Raw genomic sequence first — 23,432 nt, forward strand, 5'->3', positions numbered from 1 at the left:
CAGCAATGACAACAATAATATCTTGAGCTGACGCTTCTCCAGGTTTGCTCAACATATTCCATAAAAAATGCACCGTGAACATGCGGACTGATCCGAGAGGGAGGAGGACGGTAGTCACGTGGCATTTTCAAAACACATCTTTCATCCTTCCGCACTGAGAAGCAAAACTTCCAGCTTACTTAGTTTTTCTAAGTTAAGACAACTCACATAAATGGAGTTTATCAGCGTTTTTGCATAAAAAACGCATAGAAAGCACTTCACTGTAGCCTGATCATCATTAAATGCTACCATCAAGTATAATATTGATTACTTAGGTAAGTACTGACTTTCATGCTATTGTCTTGTGTTACTCATAAGTGAGATTAAACAGTTGCATTATGAATACAGGCTAAATCCAATTGCAACGGTTTTATATGGCCACCAGAGGAGGGCATAAACTTCACTGCAGCGGCATCCTGATCAAACGTGGACTCCGGCACAGGCACAGCATCGCGTGCTGCAGCTAGAAATAATGATGGAATGACCGGAGCATTTCTGTAGCCGGTGTGTAAGATGTTCTGGATAGTGGTAATGCGCATTTGACGTAATATTATGCGTTATATGTTTATAGCTGAAATGAGATGAAAATAATGATAATGGCTGCGGCTGTTTTCAGTGTGGAGGGGGCCTGTGTATGGCGCAGTGGTTGAGAAAATCCACATGGGTAACACCAAACAAGCAGACATTGCTCCATGACTGTATTGATTGCTGTCGCAGTTAAACTAGATATTAATAACGCACGCAGTATAGTACAGTATTTAAACTGCACCCTATTGAAATACATTGAATGTTTTTTCACAGATCTAATTGAAACAATAGACTCTGTTTGGCCGAACATAGTTATGCGTGTCTGAACGACTATAAATGACTATAAATATGTATTCACAAATAAATCCCTGTATGCTCACTCGCCTGTGTGCCTCAACACCGCCGCGTCCCAGGGTGAGCGCGTGTAATGGGAAGCACTACCTCCCTCCTTCGTGCGTAAATTATGTAGGGCAGGACGGCAATGCTTTGCTACCTCCATTTGAGCAAACTCGACCGGTGAATGCGAGGGAGAAAAGAGAAAAATCAAATCAGCAACAACAAAAAGCCATCCTGGTTTTCGAGACGCATTTCACAGAGGCGCAGTAGCGCATCACGACTTGCCTTTTGTGAAGCCAAGGAGAAGAAAAGATGGACATCACGGATCAAGGAGCTCAAATGGAGCCTCTTTTGCCAACGGTAAGGCTAAATATTCACGTACTTGTTGTATTTGTGTTCAGTTCTTTAAAATTTAACTGATAATCTTGTTGAAATCATAATGGACTGTTGGTGCTCAGTGTTTTCCCCTTTGGAATAAGACAGGCGCAAGCACGCGATAAATGAATGATTCATTTTCTGTATTTTCGTGCTTCAAAATGACCAATATTCGGACGCTTTGCCGGCTATATGACGCATGACTATATCACGACTAACATGGCTGTTGCGCATCATATATAGGGGATGCAGTTCCATTGTGCACTACATGTATATCCGAGTAGAAGATGTTCATATCCTTCCATAACGCATAACATAATCCTTCCCCCAAACGCCTTCACACAGGAGGCATTTGTGATGAAGCTACTTATATTTCATGGGTTCTTTGCTGCTTGTGTCGAAATCATATGGGCTCGACCCAGTTTTCTTATCTATATGAAAATCTACTGCCAAGCTGTTGCTTTAAGTACACATCATCTCAAGATGATACAGTGAGATGAGCATAAAATGTTTGATCCTAGCAGTGAGGAGACAGACAGGAGAGAATGGATTTTTATGACTTGAAAATATCATATTCGGCGAATTGACTGTATCATGCAGGAATTTATATGCAGTAATCATATTCTATCTCGTGTGTAGATGTTACTGTCAGTACAGTTATAGACAGAGAGACGCAGCACAAATAAAAAAAGATTTGACTGAGGAATACGTGCATCTGTAGTATAACATCTGTAGTATAACGTGCATCTGTAGTATTACTGTAGTATTAACAAACTCAATGGCAGAGTTACACACAAACAAACATATGCAACACACTGAGACACTTGAAGGCACAGCCTGCTTCTGCGGTCAGCCTCTATTCATTAGCATTCAGGTGAGACTGTGTGGAGAAAAAAAATGTCAGCTACCATGGAAGCACTGTCAGTGACAGAGGAGATATGAAATATGCTGCTTTGTGCTCACCATTAAAAAAAAGCACCAAATAGAGGTAAATCAATACTCTCATTGTTTGTTCTATTTGTGGCTGTGTTACATGAGGACTTAGTTTTCCGCAGCTTATGGTGTACAGTGAAGCCTGATGGGGCTGATGTCGTATGGGATGGGATGTTCCGTTTCCCCGCAGTGCCAATGCAGTGTAGTCGTTTCCCCCTCATTGTAGTTCTTTGCTGTTTCCCCATCCCTCCTCCTACACAGCTCACAGCAAGTGTTGTCATGGTTTCACCAGGATGTGTATGAGTATGTGAGGTGTTAATATAGTGAGAATCTCAGGGACTTCTCAGCAAACGACCTGGCTATAAAAAAAAACAGTACAATTGTGTACCGTTCTACTGTGTTACCAGGTTTCCAGGGTCATGCATGAAAGTATGTTTAATTTACAACAGCAAGCGCTGCATCCAAATGTATTATTGGTTTTCAATGTCTGCTGCCTTTGAGTTGTTACACTCAAAGTTTACGTGCTAAGGGATGTTTTTCACAGACCATTTTGGCTGACAGTAATGTTCTTGCGTGTCTTGCTTTTGTCCCATTAAGTGATTTCCTGATATATATTTTTTTAATTGCAGGAACAAAGTTCCCAAGAAACTAAAGAAGTGGTGAGTAACACAGAATAATGCAAATTATATGACTTTTTTATTGTTTTGCATGGTCAGTGGACTGCCCCAACCCCTCAGTCGTCAGTTGGTTTCTGATAAGAGGCAGGTACTGTAAGGGTATAGAGTCAGTCTGGTGTGGGATGGCTGTATAGCTCAGTAGGAAAAAGTAGTAGTAGTGTTAGCAGCAAAAAAAACTGCTGGGTACAATTCCAGCTTGCAGGGAACAGATTTACAAAACTGTCTAATATATTGTTTCCCCCTTTCTAAGTATTTCTTGTTTGCTTTGTTTTAGTCTTGATGAAAAAATGATCACATGCAAAAATTTGGATAAAAAAGCCCCCTAGTACTAAAAAGTTATTGAAGGACATCAAGCAGGTGGCCAGGTAACATCCTGGATGTCTGCATAAGTTTCATTGTTATTTTTTATTTCAGCTATCTTGAATAGATAGTGATGATCAATCAATACCAAAACGTTAGCTGGGTGTATGTGTAGAGTTTGCAGTTGAAATAAATGGTAAAGCATTTTACAAAAAGATTTTAAACTCTGTATACTACAAGCCACTGTTATGCACACATGCGTACACCACTCTGTTCTCTGTATTTTAAGTCCTGTATTGATCTCACATCCACACCACAAGCTACGGTGAGAAGAGAACTAGAGAAAACCCGCACAGACTCGGGGAGATCATCCAAACTGTGTTGTTCTTGCCGTGAGGTGACAGTGCAAAGTGTTGAGTAGACTTCCAACTTAAGATTTAAAATTTTAGGAAATCTAAAGCTTCACAAAAACCAAATGTTAGAGAGAGTCCACCCCAAATATATATTTTTTCGTGGGGGTGGAGGGAAGCCCTCATCTGCATAAAAAATTGTAAAAAAAAAAATAGCTCCACACTGCAAACGAATCTGTCTTACTAAGGCAGAACGAATGAATGAGTAGATATTATAAAATTGAATACAGGCCTGCATTGCTTTACTGGTACTTTAGCTATTGTGCTTCTCAGAACAATAGGAAGTAATTAAAAGTAAATGATGAGATAGATTTACTGATGCCTCAGCTGGTGTGCTCACATTCTTTGCTGTTAATCTGCAATAATATAGCAGGTGTATTTGGTGCAGATCTTTAATTAGATTGCTTACTAAACAGATGTTGACTATTTTTAGGTTGCAATAATCACACGTCACCTGCATTTGGCATCTACAATAGGTTAACATAAATAAATAATAACAGATAATCTGTATGAAGGCTTTCTATCTGTGAAATGCCTTTGAGAGTATGAGCCAAATTTAGGAGTATGAGAAGAAAAACCATGGAGCATAGGTTTGATATGTGCATGCTATTTGCTCTGACAAAATATTGTTTATGCAACTGTGGGCTGTGAGCCAAACTGAGGACAAGACTGAGCACAAAGTGCCCCTGTCTAAACTGACAGGGGCACTTTGATGACTTTCACATTACAAAATATTGTGAATAAATACAAATATTAGTACCCTGTTTTATTAAGTAATGACAACAGTAACTAAATTAAATTCTGGGATAGAGTGGAAGATAAATCAAATTTATCATTCACACGTATATCGTATATCATATAAAAGTGTGTAAGAACAGTAATGTACTAATATTCCTGGTTTCGAAGACAATATCTGATTTTATGCTAAGCTAACCTAAGCTAATCTAAATGGCTTCAGCAAATGTAATAATGTTGTCAATATTCTATTTCTATATGGTGCAAGAATGTCCAGTATTGCTTTTTAGCTGTAATGCGTACAGTGCTAGTTGTGTGGCAGACAGTGCTAAGGACTTTGAACCACATTGACAGAGAAACAATGTAATGATATGGAAATAATTATATGGTCATTTCCAAACAATTCAAGGGCAATCAGTCTACAGTGAGAAAGGTTATGCACAACTGGAAAACATGCAGTACAGTTGCTTATACTCCCAAGCATGGACATCCTAGCAAATTCACTCAAAGGTCCTCAGCGATTGGCAAAAAACCTAAAAGCTACATCTCAGAATTTAGAGGCCTCACTTGGGGACTCACATATGAAATGTTCACAACAGTACAGTTAGAAAAAGATTTAGAAAAAGCGTGTGACAGCATCTTGGGTGCGTAAAGCTCTATCTGAACACATCACAAGACATGTGACTTCAGCCCAAACAACGTCTTTTGGACAGTGAAGACCAAAATGGAGATATTTGGCCATAATAAACAGTACCAAAATCTGGATAAACCCAAACACAACACATGGTAAATGGACTGGTTCTTATACAGCACCTTTCTGCTATACTTGAGCACTCCAACTTGCCTGATTCATTCATTTATACATGCACCTTTTTCAAACCACCAAACTTCCATTTAGTAATTGAGCTGCTCTACCTCCTGAGCTACAACCACCCAGATTGTCTGTGTAGGTTTTTAATATTCCAGGTATGTGTAAAAGCTTGACAAGAAGGTGACTGGACTTCTTTAAGTTTTCCGAGGACGTATTACCTCGCATCCAAGAGACTTCAGTCCTAAAACCAAAAGGTGGAGAGTCCCAGGTATTTAAACCAAGTGGAGATTAGAAGTGAATGAACTTCAATGAATGTTGCAACTGTGTCTGCTGAAGTTTTCACACACTGCTTCTTTATTTGGCTTAATTGTTAAATAAAAAACAAGATGGTATAATACATAATGTGTTGTTGTAATAAGGTTATATTTGGCTATAAGTGACTGTGTCTGTGATTGGCCAGTACTGGCTGACAGTATTGTAAAGCAGAGATGTATCATCGTTGCACATATTTATCTGTTTCTTTATAGATAAATATATTTATTTTCCTTTACCTATTATCAACTTGACTCAAATTCAAATGACAATTGTTTTGTTTGGGATGTGAACTTGACTGGCACAGTTCTAATTGTTGTACAACCCTGACATAACAGCAGGCTTACAGCCAGTTTGTCCAGTTTGACAAGGAGAAGATCAGTGAGAACAGATGGAGGAAGCTTGCTGGAGTTGCCGGGGTTTGTTCTTTTGAGAATGGTGTTATCTGTGTGAAATTCTGTGCTCGACTTAGTGATCCAACTGTGCAAAACTGGCAGGCAGGGAGGAAGCTTCCCCACCTCAGCTAGGAGCCCAGACTGGCTGAGCTCCTTTCCATGGTTAATTATAGCAGTGTCAGTGGAGAGGAGGGTGATGAGAGCATGGAGGTAGGTAGAAGAAGAGGATGCAGGGCTGGTTGGAGAAGATGAGAGACAGATGGTTGGATGAGGAGAGGCAGGCTTATGGAAAATTAGATTGCATACTATAATTGTAATATGGCTGTCTGATCTTCACTTATAAATGTTTCAATGATAAGTGCTATTTCTGTTAATGAAATCCTTCAGAAGTATCAGCTGACACAAACCACAAAGGCAGCATTACTGTAATTTCACAGTTGTCTCCGGCACCGCAGTAGGAATATCTGCTTGTTCCTTTAGGATCTGCTTTTAGCAGATCACAGCTTTGCTGACAATGCACTAGAGCCAGAGAGCAGCTTCTTTGCCTCAGGTAGGTCATACATACACTACTGTGCATAATGAAACTGCAACGCTACACCCTGCCTCTTGCGTCCTCTGCTAGATGTATGTGTGAAGCTCCTTAATGAGGATGGTGTTTTTAGAGCCCTTGTGACCTACGATTTAGGTAACAGAACAACAGAGCTTGGATGCTCAGCAGTAGAACTCTGCACAGCACAGCATTGGTGATGTCAGAGCACTAATCTCTCTGGGGGGATTGGCGGATGGACGCTTGTCAGAAACATTTGATGTTACCCTGGATGAAAGGCGTCGGAGGCAGTGGAAGAGGCACAGGGAGAGCTGGCGCGGTGCTGAAGACTCTGCTTTTGTTTTTATGTTGTGTTCGCTGGGCTTTTTGGAATAAGGTTGCTGCCTTTTTAAAGCATGGGAAGAGCAGCTGAAAAGAGTGGCTGAGAAGAGAGGCGAGGGTCTGAGTGAGATGCACAGACAAACAAGCTGTCTGCCTCTGTTATTCTCTCTGAGTCCTCTTACAACAGTCATAGTCATCCTGAGCTGAGTGGGGCTCAGGCCCTTAGCCTTAGCCTCTTATCTTACTATTGCCGCAAGCACAAGGAGAGTTAGCGGGCATCCTGCCCCAACGTTTCAAGAGGCGCACCATGCTCTCAGTGGACCTCAATAAAGGATTTATTTATCAGGTAGGCTTCTTTGATGTTGTTTCTGAGTTTAATCAAAGCATTACTTGCAATTCAAGCAGTTAGCTCTCACTGAGTTAGTTGACTTTTGATCTGTATACCCTGTTGTTATAATATTGAAGATAACCACTAGCTTAAAAACAATAGCTGGACTAAGGTTTTTATTTTTCCTACTGCATGTAAAGTTAATAGCATGTTTGGTTCCTGTGGTGCAGAAAGGACCGGTTGTGCTGATGTGCACACAAAAGGTCCTGAGGAGGCTGACAGATGTGGCTGCCATTCAGGGGAAAGACAGGAGCTTAAACCTGCTGTACTGACCCTAGTAATCTCTGATAGAGAAATGGGTGAACAAAAGCCAGGAATGCTGGATTTGTTTCAGCTGGTGTACTCTGTCAGATATATAGAGATGCCTCTGTCTTTGTGTGTGTGTTTACAGAATGCCGAATGCTTTACCACTGCTAGCTCAAATCCAAACAGCTTCAGTCTCAGCCTCATCCACACCTGATGCCTCTGGAACCCCTGTGTTTAGAGGAAGCTAGGAAGCAGGAATGTTCCAAGTATTCCTTGCATATTCTTCCAAGGAAGGCTGCTGATGCTGAGCCTGCTGTCATTGCCACAGTAACCATGGCCATCTGTAGGGATGAAAACCATGACGACAGAAGCTGATGGCCAATTGCAGTGCTTGTGCAGCCACTGATAATCTGTCTTGGGTAGCTATGACCTATACAATCACTCTATCTCCCAACACATGTGGAAAGTCGACTAAAGCAGATTGAAAGTAAAGAGATTCACATTAACAGCCAGTTCGTGCTCCCAGCTGGCTAATATGATTTTTAGTACTCTCCTCTTGTCCTAGATCATAAGGTAAATTAATGTAAATCATCTCTATTGTTGTGAACACATCAGGAAAAAGATCCCTGAAAAATCCAGTAATGAGGTCACATACTGCTTTCCAGAGAGCGATGTGGTAATGTACACAGATTCCTGGAAATGGGCTTGTGAGAATCAATAGGATCTGATTTATTCTGGCCAAGATGTCTTACTTTTGAACGTATTACACCAAACATGAATAAGAGGAAATGTTTAGCTGAAACAGTAAAATGTGGGAAAACACAATTGTAAGAGCTGTGTTTTTGAAGCAGGATGTTCAGTTAGCATCCTTTGAGTTCAAACAGGTCACATTTTAGTGTTGGCTGGGTTATTTTTTAGACTCATAGCAAAGATACACAAACACTAAATGCCTTATAAATGATTAAAACTGAAGTTTCAGTTGGTATCACTCAGTAGGTGAATGTGAAAGGAATATTGTTTGTTTGTTTGACTTTATGCTAGGACTTGTTTTAAAAATTCTTGAAAGATTAGAATTTTTTTTTGCGAAGAAATGGTTTACTTGAAGATTTCTAGTCAGGATTTAGAGTGCACCATAGCACAGAAACAGTATTAGTAAAGGTTATTAATCATCTTCTGTGCTTATCCCGCTAGACCTCAGTGCAGCATTTGATGCAGTTTACCACAATAGTTTACTAGAGACAGTAAAACACACCGTTGGTATTTAAATTATGTTTGTTGCAGTAGTCTGATTCTTATCTATCTGACTGATTTCAGTTTGTGCATGTAAATGGAAACTTTTTTTCCACACACAAGATTTAGCCAAACAGAGTTATGTGCTGGGACCAAAACTTTTTACATTATTCATACTTCTCTTAGGTAATATTATTAACAAAACAATGACTACATTTTCATTGCTGACATCCTTTATTCATCAATGAAACAGGATGATACAAATCAACTAAACTACAGGCACATCTAAAAGACATGACAGACTACAGGCCTGGATGACCTCGAATTTCTTGCTAAAAAGAACGTTGCAGCGAGAGTGCTAAATGGGACTGAAATGAGAGCCCATATTTCTCCCTTATTAGCTTTCCTTTTCTGGCTCCCTGTTGTAATCAGGTCCCACCGAATCTTAAAGACCCTCATACTACCTTCAACCCAATGCAGTTTTATTTTTGTAATGCTAGATCACAACAACAGTTGACTCAGGGTGCTTTATATTATAAGGTAAAGACAATACTACAGAGAAAGCATAGAAAATCCCCAACAGTTAGATGACCTCCTTCGAGCAAGCACTTTGGCAACAGTGGGAAGGAAGAACTCACTTTTAACAGGAAGAATCCTCTGGCAGAACCAGACTTAGGTAAGGGCGGCCATCTGCCACAGCCGACTGGGGGAAGAAGACAGGACAAACACACCCGGTGGAAGAAAGCCAGAGATTAATAATTACTAGTGATTAAAGACAGAGTGGTGTAGAAACACATAAGCACTCAGTGTTTATGTGCACTCAGTGCATCATGGGAATCCCCCAGCAACCTAGAGCTTTTGCAGCGTAACTAAGGGAGGATTCAGGGTCATGTGAACCATCTCTAAAATTATGCTTTATCACCTTATAATCCTAACAGAGCACTTCACTCTCTAACTGCAGGCTATGGTTCCTACAGGGTGCTGCTACCTCCCATTATCCAAAGTATAATGGAAGGTAGTAGCACCCACCAATGTCACTAAACAAACACTTCCAAACAGCAATATGTTAGAAAAAATATATACTTACATCAGTCTTTATTCTTCGTAGCTCCCAGAATAAAATAAATTCATGTACTGTCCTCAAATTCAACAGCTCAAATTTGTGCTCTCTCTCTCTCTCTCTCTCTCTCTTTGCCAATCTGCCAAACGAGCTAGCTATATGCTAGCTCCATTGCTACCATTAGATTGGGTCTTCATCCCAGAGAAAAAAATGATTAAAAATAAAGAAATAAATCCAAGCATTAAACTTGACTCTAACCCAAAGCACAAACATTCTTGCATGCACAGTCACATGTTTGTACTAATGTACATTACATTATTACGACTCTGTCCTAATTTGTTTTGAGACATATTGCTGCCATCAAATTCAAAAAGGAGCTAATACTTTAAAAGATTCATTTTCTGTATAACCATTCACTTTTCTGTTTTCTATTGTAAATAAAACACAGATTTATGAGATTTGCATATCATTGTATCATCCGTCATCTGTCTTTATTGATATTTTACACAGTGTCTGCTAAAATAAGCTGCCTATTTATGTAGTAAAGTGCAACTTTATAATGTTTTTTTCTTAACCACAATCTACTGTGGCCACAAGCAGGATATGATTTGTGAAACTGTACACTGTTTCCAGATAATAAACTTGCATAAACTTTTATCCCCACTGGGAATGAAACATTATTTAGCAGAGGCAGGAATGTGTTGACCAGAGAGAGGGAAATCCATCCGACCCCCCCTAACGAATCCTGGCCACAAGTATCAGTTACAAGACGACAGCAAGAGCAATGTAGTGTTTCTGTGTGTTTTAATTACCTCTGGATTTTGGAGATTTTGGCCTGCTGGACCAAAATCCCTCCTGAGACGTGAGCAAACCTGTTGACCAACTATAAGAAACGTTTTACTGCTGTGCTTGCCACCAATAGTTTCTCCACCAAGTGCTAAGTGATGTTTTGCTTGGGGATCAAATACTTATTTCATTCAGTGTCATGCAAATCAATTTATAACAATTATGTAATTAGTTTTTGCTGATAATCTGATTCTCTCTCCATTAAAATGAAACTACAATAAAAACAAAGCAAACTTGCAAATTTTTTTTTTTTTTTTAAACATGTTTATTTGTTTTTTTTTGGTTTTCAACAGTATCCAACACAAAAATATAATGAACATATGGCAGGTATTAAAATAATAATAATAATAATAATAATAATACTAGTAGTAATAATAGTAATAATTGAAATGTTAATCATAAAAATTCAAAATAAGTGAATAATTAAATAATTTAAAATAGCAAACAATGCAAATAAATACAATTTTAAAAAAAAAAACAAAAAAAAAAAAAAAAAAAACAAAACAAAAAAAAAAAAAAAAAATCATAACGTAGGTTGCACAGTATATTCCCAACAGCAATTCAGACATTATTCATCATTATCTAGTTATCTTATTCACCCACCGCCCCCAAATCCCCACTCCTCAGTAGATCTAGAAATATCTTCCAAATGTTGTAAAATTCAGAAGCCTTCTTTCTAACAATATAGGTCAGTTTCTCAAGAGCTAAACTCGATGTTAAGTTGTTTAACCAGTGGTTAAAGAGGGCAACCAACATTCTTCCAACATAATGCAATACAGCGTTTGGCCTGTAGCAAACAAAGATCGACCATTTTCTTTCCTCACACGACAGAGTACAGTCATCTGGGTACAAGCCTAAAATGCATAACTTAGGGCAAAGCGGTACAGGGAAGTTGTGATCTGAGAGATATATTGTAACACTGAGCTCCAAAATTTTGAATCTCTTCACATTTCCACAGGCAGTGGTATAGTGTACCCTGATGACTATTACACTTATAGCATAGATCAATTATATTAGGATCAAATTTATTCAATTGCACAGGGGATATGTATGTTCGCATTATCCAGTTAAATTGTATCATTCTCAAACGAGTGTTAATGGTTTGAGTGTGTGCTTTAAACATATTTTACTCCATTCAGTAGATGAAATATCTTCTTGTAAGTCACTAATCCACTCCCGTCTTCTACTATCAGAGTTGTCCTTATGGTTTTCAACTAACATGCTATACAACTGGGACACCAGTCTTTTACCAAAATAGTTTTTTGTAACATGAGTTTCTAGGATGGAGAGTGGGGGTTGATGCACTGAGTTGTTTAAGTGTGCCAGAATAAAACTTCTAAGTTGTAAATACTTAAAGAAGTGTTTCTGTGGAATATTAAACTTTGCCCTTAATTCACTGAATGACATTAGAGAGTATTCCTCATATAAGTCCTGTAATTTCGCAACGCCCTTGTTAAGCCATTCTTTAAAGCCCAAGTCATTTTTAGCCGGAGCAAAGAGTTCATTTCCCCAAATTGGGGAGAAACAGGACAACCTTGGAGAGTCATTCAACATTTTTTGTACTTCATGCCAAACAACAACAGTGTTTTTTACAAAGGGATTAGTAGTAGTTTTCTTTAAAGTTTTAAAGGGTGCTGAGTATAGATAGCTATGTAATGACAAACCCTTTGAGGACATTTTTCAATTTCTAACCAGGGAAGGAAAATATCGTTTGAAAACCAAAACATAGTGGTCCTCAGCTGAGCAGCCCAATAATACCATTCTAAATTTGGAAATTGTAGCCCTCCTCTATCATATGGTAAATACAAGAGGAGAGTCTGAGTCTTGGCTTCCTATTGTTCCAGATGAAATTAAAGAGGAGCTTTCTGGTCTTGGAAAAAAAAAGGAGGAGGGGCCAGCGGAATTGACTGAAAGATATATAGAAATTTAGGTAATATAGTCATTTTTACTATGTTTATTCTTCCCAGTAAAGAAAGAGGCAATGATATTAATCTAGTGATCTCTTCCGACACCTCTATTACCATGGGCTCATAATTGGCTGAGCTAAGATCGCTTATCTTTGGGGTTACTCTGATGCCCAAATATTTAAATCCCTCTGTGGCATTCACAAATGGATGGGACACAACTGGTTTCATCCTCTCATTTACATTTAAAAACATAATGGATGATTTTTCTTTATTCACTTTGAACCCAGAGAAACTGCCAAATTGATCAAATAGCTTCAGGAGAGATGGTATTGATTCTGCGAGGTGTGATAGAAACACAATAGCATCATCAGCGTACATTGCTGTTTTGTGTAGCGTCTCCCCAATCTTAATACCATGGATTGAGGGATGTGATCTAATTGCTATTGCTAAAGGTTCCATGGCTAGTACAAAAAGCAGAGGTGAAATTGGAGACCCTTGTCTGGTGCCTCGAAATAGCTCAAAAGGATGAGAGATGAGATTATTGGTAGATACCATTGCAACCGAATCAGCAAGTAAAATTTCAACCCATCTACGGAAGTGATCACCGAATCCAAAACGCTTAAGCACCTCAATTAGATAGGGCCATTCAACTCGATCGAATGCCTTCTCCGCATCGAGTGATAGTATTGCAGTATCAGGTGACTCTTCACATTTGTGGATTATATTGAGAACTCTCCTCACGTTGTGGAACCCCTGACGATTTTGAACGAAACCATTTTGATCTCCATGTATAATGGCTGGAAGAGCCCTCTCCAGCCTCATAGCCAGAGCCTTAGCTATGATTTTGGAGTCAGAATTTAACAGCGATATGGGTCTGTAAGAACCGCTTTCGGCTGGCGCTTTGCTTGGTTTTAAAATGAGAGTGATCAGGGCACTACGTAATGTAGCAGGGAGGCAACCTGTTTTAAAGGATTCCAAATAAACATCTAATAATGGGGGAATTAATTTTGCTTTAAATAGTTTGTAAATGTCTATCGGAAGCCCGTCAGGACCCGAAGCCTTACCTCCCCTCATGTTCGTAATGGCATCAGAAACGTCATTGAAATTTATTTCTCTCTCCAATTCATTCTTCATACCCTCAGAAATACAAGGAAAGACCAATCTATCTAAGAAAGTATTTTGGTTCACCAGGTCTAGTGGACTGTCAGAATTATATAGGGTTTTATAATATGAGACAAAGGTATTAATTTCTGTGGGATCCGTAGATAATTCCCTTGATCGTTCCTAATTATATTAATGGCTCTGTCAGATTCAAGTTTCTTTATCTGCCAAGCTAGCAGTTTACCCGGCTTTTCTCCCTGATCATAAAACGTCTGCTTCAATCTTATTAGACCATCTTCAGCTTTAAGCATAGACAGCTCCTCGTATTTAGCTTTAAGGGTCAATAATTCCTGTATTTTCTGTGTTGAATCATCTATGGTAACTTCTCTCTCTAATTCTCTAATTTTATTATTTAATTCGTTCATTGTCTGTTTAAATTTGTTAAATTTAGAGCTGGTGAAAGTTATCATTTGTCCTCTAATATATGCTTTAAAAGCTTCCCATCTAATGGCTGCAGTTGTTTGAGTTGTATTAATTGAGAAGTAGAGATCAATATGTTCTCCTACAAATTTTATAAAGTCAGAATCATGTATCCATTTAGGGTGTAAGCGCCACTTGTTTGAGCGGCTATTCACTTGTTCTACCTTGTAAAATAGTGAGGTTGGGGCATGATCTGACAATACAATGCTGTCATATATACACTTAGTTATATTGGGTAGCAAAGATGAGGAAATTAGAAAATAGTCTATTCGGGAGTAGGATTTAAATACTGCTGAATAGCATGAGAATTCTCGTTTATTAGGGTTTTGAATTCTCCATGGATCACAAAGGTTAAGATCTTTCAAATATTGTTGTATTTTTTTTCCTTGTTTGAGAGTGTGAAGTGTCTATTCCTGATGAGCGGTCAAGCTTCGGGTCCAAAGTACAATTTAAGTCTCCTGCCAATATTATCTTACCAGGAAGGGTAGCTATCAATAGAAATAAATTCTCAAAAAATGAAGGGTTATCATCATTAGGGCCATAAACATTAACTAAATTAAAAGTTTCTTTCAAGAGAGTTCCTTGAACCACCAAAAATCTGCCAGCTTTATCATAAATAGTGTTGTTTACTTGGAAAGGCACTGAATTATGAATTAACACCATAACCCCTCTCGAATGAGAAGGGCAACAGGATGCTAGCACTTTGCCTGGCCATCTCCTATGTACTTTCACCAGATCCTCTCTGAGTAAATGGGTCTCTTGGATAAACGCGATTGATGACTCAAGTTGTTTAAGCCTGGTAATAACCTGTTTTAGTTTAACCACTTTTACCATTCCTCTCACATTCCAAGAAATAAATTTAAAATTCTTATATGAAGTCATCTATTCTTAATAATACATCAGATTGTGCAACATAGTATCATCTTTTGGTTGTTGGTAAACCTTTCAGTATCCCTAACTGTTGTGTTGGGAGTAAACCAGTAAAAAGCAACAAGTTGTGAAAAATACAAAAACACAAACAAACAACATAAAATCTGCCATAAATGAACCCCCTTAGCTGTCAACCTGAGCGAGACAGCCCCTCGCCTTACCCCGCCCTCCCCCTGACCTTGGGGTGCAGTTAAGTGCACACGCTGATCCATCGTAAACAAGGGAGCAGCTAAATCGAACCGAGCTGACATTATGGTCAAGCAAACTTGCAAATTTAGCAGGCGATCAAATAATTATTTCCCTCACTGTAGGAGTGGAACTCTCTAAGGCTTTATTTTCCAACCTGGAAGTTATATCCATCTTTTATATTGTTTATTAATAAAACACAGAGGCTGATTGTGCAAACTTTGCAGTTGCACCGGTCACTTGGTGGGGGAAACAAGCTTCTATCCAAACAATTGCAATGCAACTCAGACCGACTGCAGTCAATTTCAGATAGACTGGGAAATTGCTGTCTAATGCAAACAGATGGCCAACACGTTGATATCAATCCGAGTTAGTCTGGAGTGCAACTTATCAGTTGCAAGTCTCCAAAAGTTGAATCTGTTCATCTGGACGTAGCGTTTTGTGGGAGAAACGTTTCGTCACTCATCCAAGTGACTTCTTCAGTCTCAGCTGACTGCAGGTTACCCCAAACCTTATAAACAGTACATTTGCATAATGACTGAAACCAGCCCACTGAAGGAACAATGGGCTGTGAGGTCAGTTCCTTAATCATAATTATGCAAATTCCCATGACCATTGATCAACAATCACTGACCAAAACCCACTGATCAAAGAACACTGATCAATGGCCATGAGTACCATTCACAGAGAGTTGGGGAATGGCTGCAATCACAGCATTGTAAGATGGCGAAAGATGCGAAAAATACGCTGCGCCAAAAACTGGTCCACCCCAAGGATCGGGTCCCCCGACACAAACAGAGTAACATAGTGTACGCTGTTAAGTGCCAGGAGGATTGCCAGGATTTATACATCGGGGAAACCAAACAACCTCTAGCGAAGCGGATGGCACAACACAGAAGAGCAACCTCATCAGGCCAGGACTCTGCAGTTTATTTACACCTACAGGCCAGTGGACACTCTTTCAATGATGAGGATGTACACATCCTGGACAGGGAGGAACACTGGTTTGAGCGCGGAGTCAAGGAGGCCATTTACGTGAAAAGGGAAAGACCATCTCTGAATCGAGGAGGGGGCCTAAGGGTACATCTTTCGCCATCTTACAATGCTGTGATTGCAGCCATTCCCCAACTCTCTGTGAATGGTACTCATGGCCATTGATCAGTGTTCTTTGATCAGTGGGTTTTGGTCAGTGATTGTTGATCAATGGTCATGGGAATTTGCATAATTATGATTAAGGAACTGACCTCACAGCCCATTGTTCCTTCAGTGGGCTGGTTTCAGTCATTATGCAAATGTACTGTTTATAAGGTTTGGGGAAACCTGCAGTCAGCTGAGACTGAAGAAGTCACTTGGATGAGTGACGAAACGTTTCTCCCACAAAATGCTACGTCCAGATGAACAGATTCAACTTTTGGAGATTTACTTTCCTGGATGATTGAGAATGCATCAAGACGATATCAGTTGCAAGGCTGCAGAGCTATTTTACTATTAAATTTCCATCCTACATCAACTATGCCACTATTTGTGGAGGAATTTCTCAATTTCTGGGTCAAATATATGAGGTTCTGGCTGGGTGCTGAATGTAGACAGTAACAGATTTGCGGTTTTCATGAATTTATCACACATTGCATATAGTTGACGTGGATCAGTCGTAAACTAATGAAGACTGATAGTAGACTGTCTTATTGTCATTTTATCACTGTGCTTCTGCATCGGAGTTGGTCACACACCTTCTTCCCACCATAAATAAACCATTTCAAAGGCTACAAGATCACAAGTTTATTGAACAAAGTGACAATAATTCTGATTGTGCCGTGGGTCTTCAAACACTGTTTTCCATAGTGTGATTGTACCATTAATGATTTGCTGCTGCAGACCCTGACTTTCTACTAGTTGTCCACTTGGTATACTATAACCTCCTGAGAACCAGCCTATTCATTTATGTCCTCTGTAATGGACATTTGTTTTTGGTCTATATCTTTTGACTGATGAAGTCCTGATGTATTAAAAGAAGACATTTCTTCATTTCTTAATGGAGCTTTTATTGTGAATGCATGTTTTGAGCATAGCATAGGTATCTACATATTGTAGTTGAGCATAGACATTCTAGCAACCGCCGGCCTTAATATAGAACAAGAATAAAGATAAATAGATCACAACATGAGAAACTAAACCACAAACATAACTGAGAAAGAATATTTTTGGATGAGAACATCTATCTGAGGGAATGGGTTTTTTGTGTGTACATCTACAGAACATACTGTAGATAGAATCAAAACAGATGAAGTACAATGTCAAACCTTCCTTCTGTAGGTTGTAACTCTTGGCTTAACATCACTGCGCACATGCTTGCACATGAGGACTTCACACTGTGAGGCATCAAAACCCCCTCTCATACTCTCTTTGTGTCCAGGCCTGATGGTTTTTGCTTCTCTCCTCCTGTGTGCTGCTGTTTCTTCCTATTCTAACACTGCTTTGTGCATATGTGCCACATATCCAGTACAATTTGTTGATGCTATTTCTTTCACATATAATAACTAGTGCATCTAAAACTACACTAAAACTAATAGGCTGTAAAGGAAAAAAAAGCTACAAGGTGAACAGCTGTAGATATAATATCTGTTCAGGTTAAATTCAAGTGTCTCTGTTCATCATACCATAACTACCCCTCCTCCAACTCCTCTAGAGCCTTGGTCACGTGAGTTCTGCCCCTGTTCCCCCTGAAGCCTTCATCACTGACCAGCGCATCAACTGAGAACCAGCTGATTTAATTCTACCCACAGCGCAGGGCCCTCAATCACTGATCCCATGGTCAAAGACAAGGCTTTATCCTGCTGGCAGATTAATCTCAACCCAGATTGGTGAGCTGGGATGTAGCTGTGTGTGCTGGTCTGGGGTCAGTAACATACGCCAGAAATACCGTTGTCCAAAAATAGAAGCAGGGACCTGCAGGCAAGAGATTCTGGCTTATCTGTGATATTAAGCAGAGTAAAGCTTTGTTTGGGACAGACCTGAAGAGGCATAAGGCTTAGAAAAAAACAAAAGTCATCATTTGATATTATTTATTACATCATTTATTCTGTGTGGAAATGAGAGAAAATACAGGAGTGAAGCAGTCAGGACAGTAGGGTGGAGCTCATTGTTTCTAGTTATTATATTTCTCTCTGGTTTTCAGTAATAGGTAATGAATATAGATGCACAAACTCCTCAAAACTTCCTGTGTTGAAAAACAAAACAGTTCAGAGGAATGGGAGAAAAGAAGTAAATAAACATACTCCAACAAAATACATGTGCCAGAAATTTTTTTGACATTTTGCCTCTATAATACTTTAGTTTACAGCGAGCTCAAGTTTGACTCAGTGAAAGGTGGTCTTTCCAAAGGGCATTATTCCAGAAATCAGTCAGAAGTGGTTTGTCCAGGCGCACCTTTACAATTTGAAGCTATGTTCTTTTTAGAGAGAAGGGGCTTTCTCATGGTAACCCTTCGAAACAAGCTATATTTATTTAGTCTTTTTCTAATTGCCCTGTCTTTAACAGTTAACATGCCTAATTGCAGGCTGACCTTGTAGTGAATCTGTCAAATGACTTTAAATTAGGGCACACAAACCCAGAACAAAGTTTTGGAGTCACCCTGTCAAATAAACCAGTTAAGTGGCCACTGCAGTACTACAGACTTACTGTGAGGAAGAGTTGAGAAAGATCTTGTTTTTTATTAACCCCTCTTTGCTATTAAGTGTCATGTAGAGTAGTTGTTCTGGCTCCTCTATCTGAGTCCATCCTGAGTGGAGTTTCTCCATTGAAGAAGCTCTCCGTACACCTGTCTGGTAATCAAATATGGAGTATACACGGCTGGAGTTTGCAAGATTTCTCTGACAGATCATGGTTGTCATTATTAATTCCATAATTAACCCAAGTGTTTATTTAACTGCCCATCTGCCTGTCTGCTCTCTATCAGCCATCTCTGCCGACTCTTGGATATCCACCAACTGCCCACAAACACTCTCTAAGTTTCCATTCACTCTTAACTTTACTAATAACTAATAAAACTAATTACTATCACAGGTGGACCATATTCTCCTTTTCGCCTCCTGGTAATTCTTTATCTCTTCTCTGACAGAGCTCCCATGTGCAAACCTGTAGTGCTGCTAAATCTCCCTGCCAACTGCTCTCTATCAGTAAACGATTCACTTCTTAACTATGACTACTTTAGACTTGCTAAGTGTTGCCTGGGTTTGCTCTTTGGATCCACCTTTTGGCAAAGCATGACACCAGAACTGTTACAAACATTCAGATCTTCAGTGACTCATATGTGTGAGTGTAGATAGCGGTGCACTACATGGAGTCTGTAGAGGGTTGATTCTGGGATGCATAGGCATAAATAGTGACAAAATGGAGACACTGAGGAAATGTCAGATTATCATTTACCATCTGCCAGGGGAAATCTGGGGGAGGCAGCCTACAGGGACTTCATGATGAATCCTCATTTGGGCCTGTGTGCATGTTATTGTTGCTGCTATTGTCAGTGTATACAGTTAGCTCACAAAGACAGACCTCAGCTGTCCACACACTTCTTGTGCAAGCGAGCGGATGTTGAGCCGCTAGTGCTCCATCTTGCATGTTCAGAGATTGATATTTCAGCTGAACTACAGTGTTTCTAATTTAATGGCTATAGTATACATATACCTGATATTCCTTATTAGAAGCAACATCTCTCAGACCCCCTTGGACTGATTGCAATCGCCCTGAAACAGACTGGAGAAGGTCCACAATTCATTGCCCTCTAATAAACAGACTGTAAACAGATTGTAGTCAGTCGGAGTCACTCTGTAATCTCCATCTAATACTGAAACACAGAAACCAGAATGATTAAGGTTTCTGGCAGGTTATTTACTGTAAAATGTGCTAAATGTAACAATGAAAAGTATGTTTTATACATGATAGTTGCTTCTAATATATTTAAAATAGAAGGGGAGAAGTTATCAGAAGGAGTGGGAATTTGAGCACAATGCCAAAATCTTTGCTCTGTCCTGTGGGATTATGACCCACACATTCTGTAATAATACTAGCACTTTATTGAAACAGAGCAGAAGTGAACTGAATTGTGTTAGTGGGTTATGTCTATATGTTAGATTTCTACTTTATGTCTACACCTGGTTGCTCTATATTTGGCATATTTTCACAGAACAACAACAAACAGCTTTTAGCTTTTAGGTTTCCCCCCACATTTAACTGTTTACTGCACCACAAATGTGACATTGTGCCCTTTTACAGGTCACAGGACCCATTTTAATGAAAGCAAACTTCAGTTCACTCTCAAATCTTTAATGATATAACAGCTTATGGCTTAATATATGTACATATATTTAGGGCTGTCTTTGAAATTGCCTAAATTGCCTCTCAAAATACGAAATGTAGTTGAAATATTAATCATAAAATTAAAATCATCTAAGTTTACCATGCATCCTTACACTGAAGTCATTGCCAGCTGTCTGTATTGTTAAGGCTTTTGCTGAAGTGTTTGTACATATATTATTCATAGTGTGAAGTGGCTGTAGCTCAGGAGGTAGAGCACGTCATCTACTTATGGAAGGTTGCTGATTCAATGCTTGGCTGTTCCAGTCTGCATGCCAGGTATCCTTGGGCAAGATACTAACCATTGGATTATGAATGTCCATGAATGTTAGATAGAAAAGAAATATGGGTGTGAATGAGGCAAGTTGTATAAAGCACTGTAAGAGCTCAGGAAGAGTAGAAAAGTGTGATATAATGATAATAACCAGTCCATTTACCAAGTATAGAGCATTTCATCCCTAACAAGATAGCAAAACAACTTTTTCCCTGCATTGCTCTTGCCTTAATTAGGGGGTAATAATATATCTGAAATTCACTCTATCAAAAGCTTTCACTCCACAAAATGCAAAGATAACAGATAATGGTATATGATAATTATTCCTCCTTTGCACATATAAGTAAACATGAAATTTCAGACTTATAATGACAAAAAGTAACTGTCTTAGTCTAAATGATGAACTTACTCTCCAGCCCTGTCTCCAATTCAGTAACTTCAAATGTACACTTCACATATTCATAGTTTTTTCCACGTCTAACTCATTAAAAGTTTTTTCCTTGACCTTAAAAAGGGTGTAAAAACTGCCTTCCTGCGTCACAGTCTGCAAAGATATTCTAACCATATAATGGTCAACATGGTGAGATATTTTGGAGCCAATGGGCAGCATTGTTGCCATTTTTAAACGTCAATGAAAAACTTCAAATCTTCTCTGTCAACAGCTTAGCATGCTTGTCCTTTATTTGGTGTAGTTTATTGAATTAGATGATTGAAGTCTGAAGCAACAAGGCATATTGGCAGTTTATTCATTTAGCAAACAGGGGCCTCAGTGGCATGTAGAAGCCACAACAGCCTGAGGGCCCTAACAAAGAAAAATAGACCAAACACAAATTTCTTTACTTTTTGTGCTAAGTTTATTTTTTTGGTGAAATACTATTGTGTGAAGACTACCAAAATGCTTGTTGATACAGAATAATTCGATGACTTGCACATTCATAGGGGACATCTAGAAAAACACATATGATCTAGGAACTAAAGACAAGACTTCTAATAAAAAGAGAGAGACATAGAGTGGTAAGACGCAGAGTCAGAGGTATAAGAGAAAGTGACAAGGAGATAGAAAATGTATCGCTACGACCACTTTTCTGCTACTACCAAGCCACAGAAGTTGTCTCCTTTTTTTTTTTGTCTTCAGAGCATATGTTAAAACACCACATTCACATGCCAGTGTTTTCAGTGAATATTAAAAGCACAGTGAACACTCGAAAGCTATGCAGCCTGTTTTTTTATTTGTCAAGGTCAGAGCTATTTATAGAAGGGTGTTACCAGAAAAGCACTACTCTGTGTCCATTATCACCAGGCCTTGTTTCTTCCACTCTATCCTGAGCGTGTGCTCTTGCTCCAGTTCCAGAGAAACTGGTCTTGGGGAAGGTGTGGGTGGGTTAGCGTTTCCATGATTTAAAGCTTACACACAATAAGGCAATCTTCTTAAAGGTGTAACTGAAAATGGTGTATTCTGGCATTCCATAGATGAATGTGCTCCTGTTAAATTGCAATTGGCTGTCTGTTGTTGCCATGGTAACAGTGAGTTGAAGTCAGCCTTAATGCTGTGTTTTCCTGTGTTTTTATTTCAAGACACATCATCTCACTAGCCTGATAGCAGGGGAGGCAGAGGAAGGAGGGTGCTCTTATGCAAGAATTGAGGCATTTAGGGCAACATTGAAGTGCTACACCTGTGAATTTGTAGGAAGATAATATTAAAAATGTGCATGTTACATACAAATTGTTGGTTCTTATTTTTCTAATGCTGAGTAATCACCTTTGCCTCTGTGTGTCTCCTGTAGAGAACTGATGAGGAAGCAATAGTGGACCGCGGGGGCACACGCTCCATGCTCACCACCAATTTTGAGAAGGAAGAACTAGAAGGTAACATCACTAAGTGATACTGAACATTTGCTTGATACAGCAGAGGCCATATTCAAATGTTTATTCCCAGGTGACTCAAAAACTGTTCACACCAACATTTTCCATAACACTGCTCAGTTGAATCTGTCATTTTCATGTGTTATATAATATATATATATATCTAATAAAGCTACAACAGAAAACTTGTGTAACATAGCAGTGTTAATCATAGCAGAGCCTAGGAACACCAGAAAAGCCCTATATAATATCAGTCCACCTGTCTAAGTCATTGCAAATGGATGTTGGATTTTGATGTGAGTGCTGCTGCATCAAAGAGCACAAGCTCTTTTCTCTGCACATCTGCTTGCATCAGCATTTCAGATGACATAAAAGAGACAGAGGTGCAATTTCTGCACCAAACAGCATCCTAAATAGACAACAAAGTTCAAAGGGTTACAAAAGGGTTTCCTTTTTGTCTTTTAAAAAGAAGAAAAACCTTAATAAATCCACAGGGAAATATCAGTAAATAAGAAAACATCTTGAAAATGCAAAAAGATCAGTAGTCCATGACAATCATATAATGTAAGCAGACCAAACCTTGGGTTTAGTCCAAGAGGATCTGGAACAGGCTCTCTGTTATGATATGTTTAAAAGTCATTAACTTTATAGTGTTAAGTAGCACCGCATGTTAAGACAAAGACTAACCTAACTGAGTATGTTAACAACAATGAGAGAATTGAATGTTGACTCACCAGTTTTGGTAATACAATTGTCCCCATATTTATTTTTGAATTCATTACCTTTATTATTTGACATTAAAGGTGGTGAACATTACTCATACTAACATGCTAAACCTGTAATTTTGCAA

The 23,432-nt window shown here is 39.0% G+C and overlaps 1 protein-coding gene across 1 annotated transcript in view; it reads left to right on the forward strand.

Moving 5' to 3' along the window:
* The first annotated feature begins 216 nt into the window (after positions 1-216).
* The window catches only part of LOC116311829 (sodium-driven chloride bicarbonate exchanger-like), a 58,131-nt gene continuing 34,915 nt past the window's right edge, over positions 217-23,432 (forward strand). The window contains exons 1-4 of the mRNA XM_031729039.2: positions 217-314; positions 1,037-1,263; positions 2,841-2,870; positions 22,504-22,585. Of these exons, the coding sequence (XP_031584899.2) occupies positions 1,216-1,263; positions 2,841-2,870; positions 22,504-22,585 (160 nt within the window). The 5' untranslated portion in view covers positions 217-314; positions 1,037-1,215. The remainder of the gene's footprint in view (positions 315-1,036; positions 1,264-2,840; positions 2,871-22,503; positions 22,586-23,432) is intronic.

Source organism: Oreochromis aureus, linkage group 23, assembly GCF_013358895.1.
Source record: "Oreochromis aureus strain Israel breed Guangdong linkage group 23, ZZ_aureus, whole genome shotgun sequence".
In the NCBI taxonomy this organism is placed as follows: domain Eukaryota; kingdom Metazoa; phylum Chordata; class Actinopteri; order Cichliformes; family Cichlidae; genus Oreochromis; species Oreochromis aureus.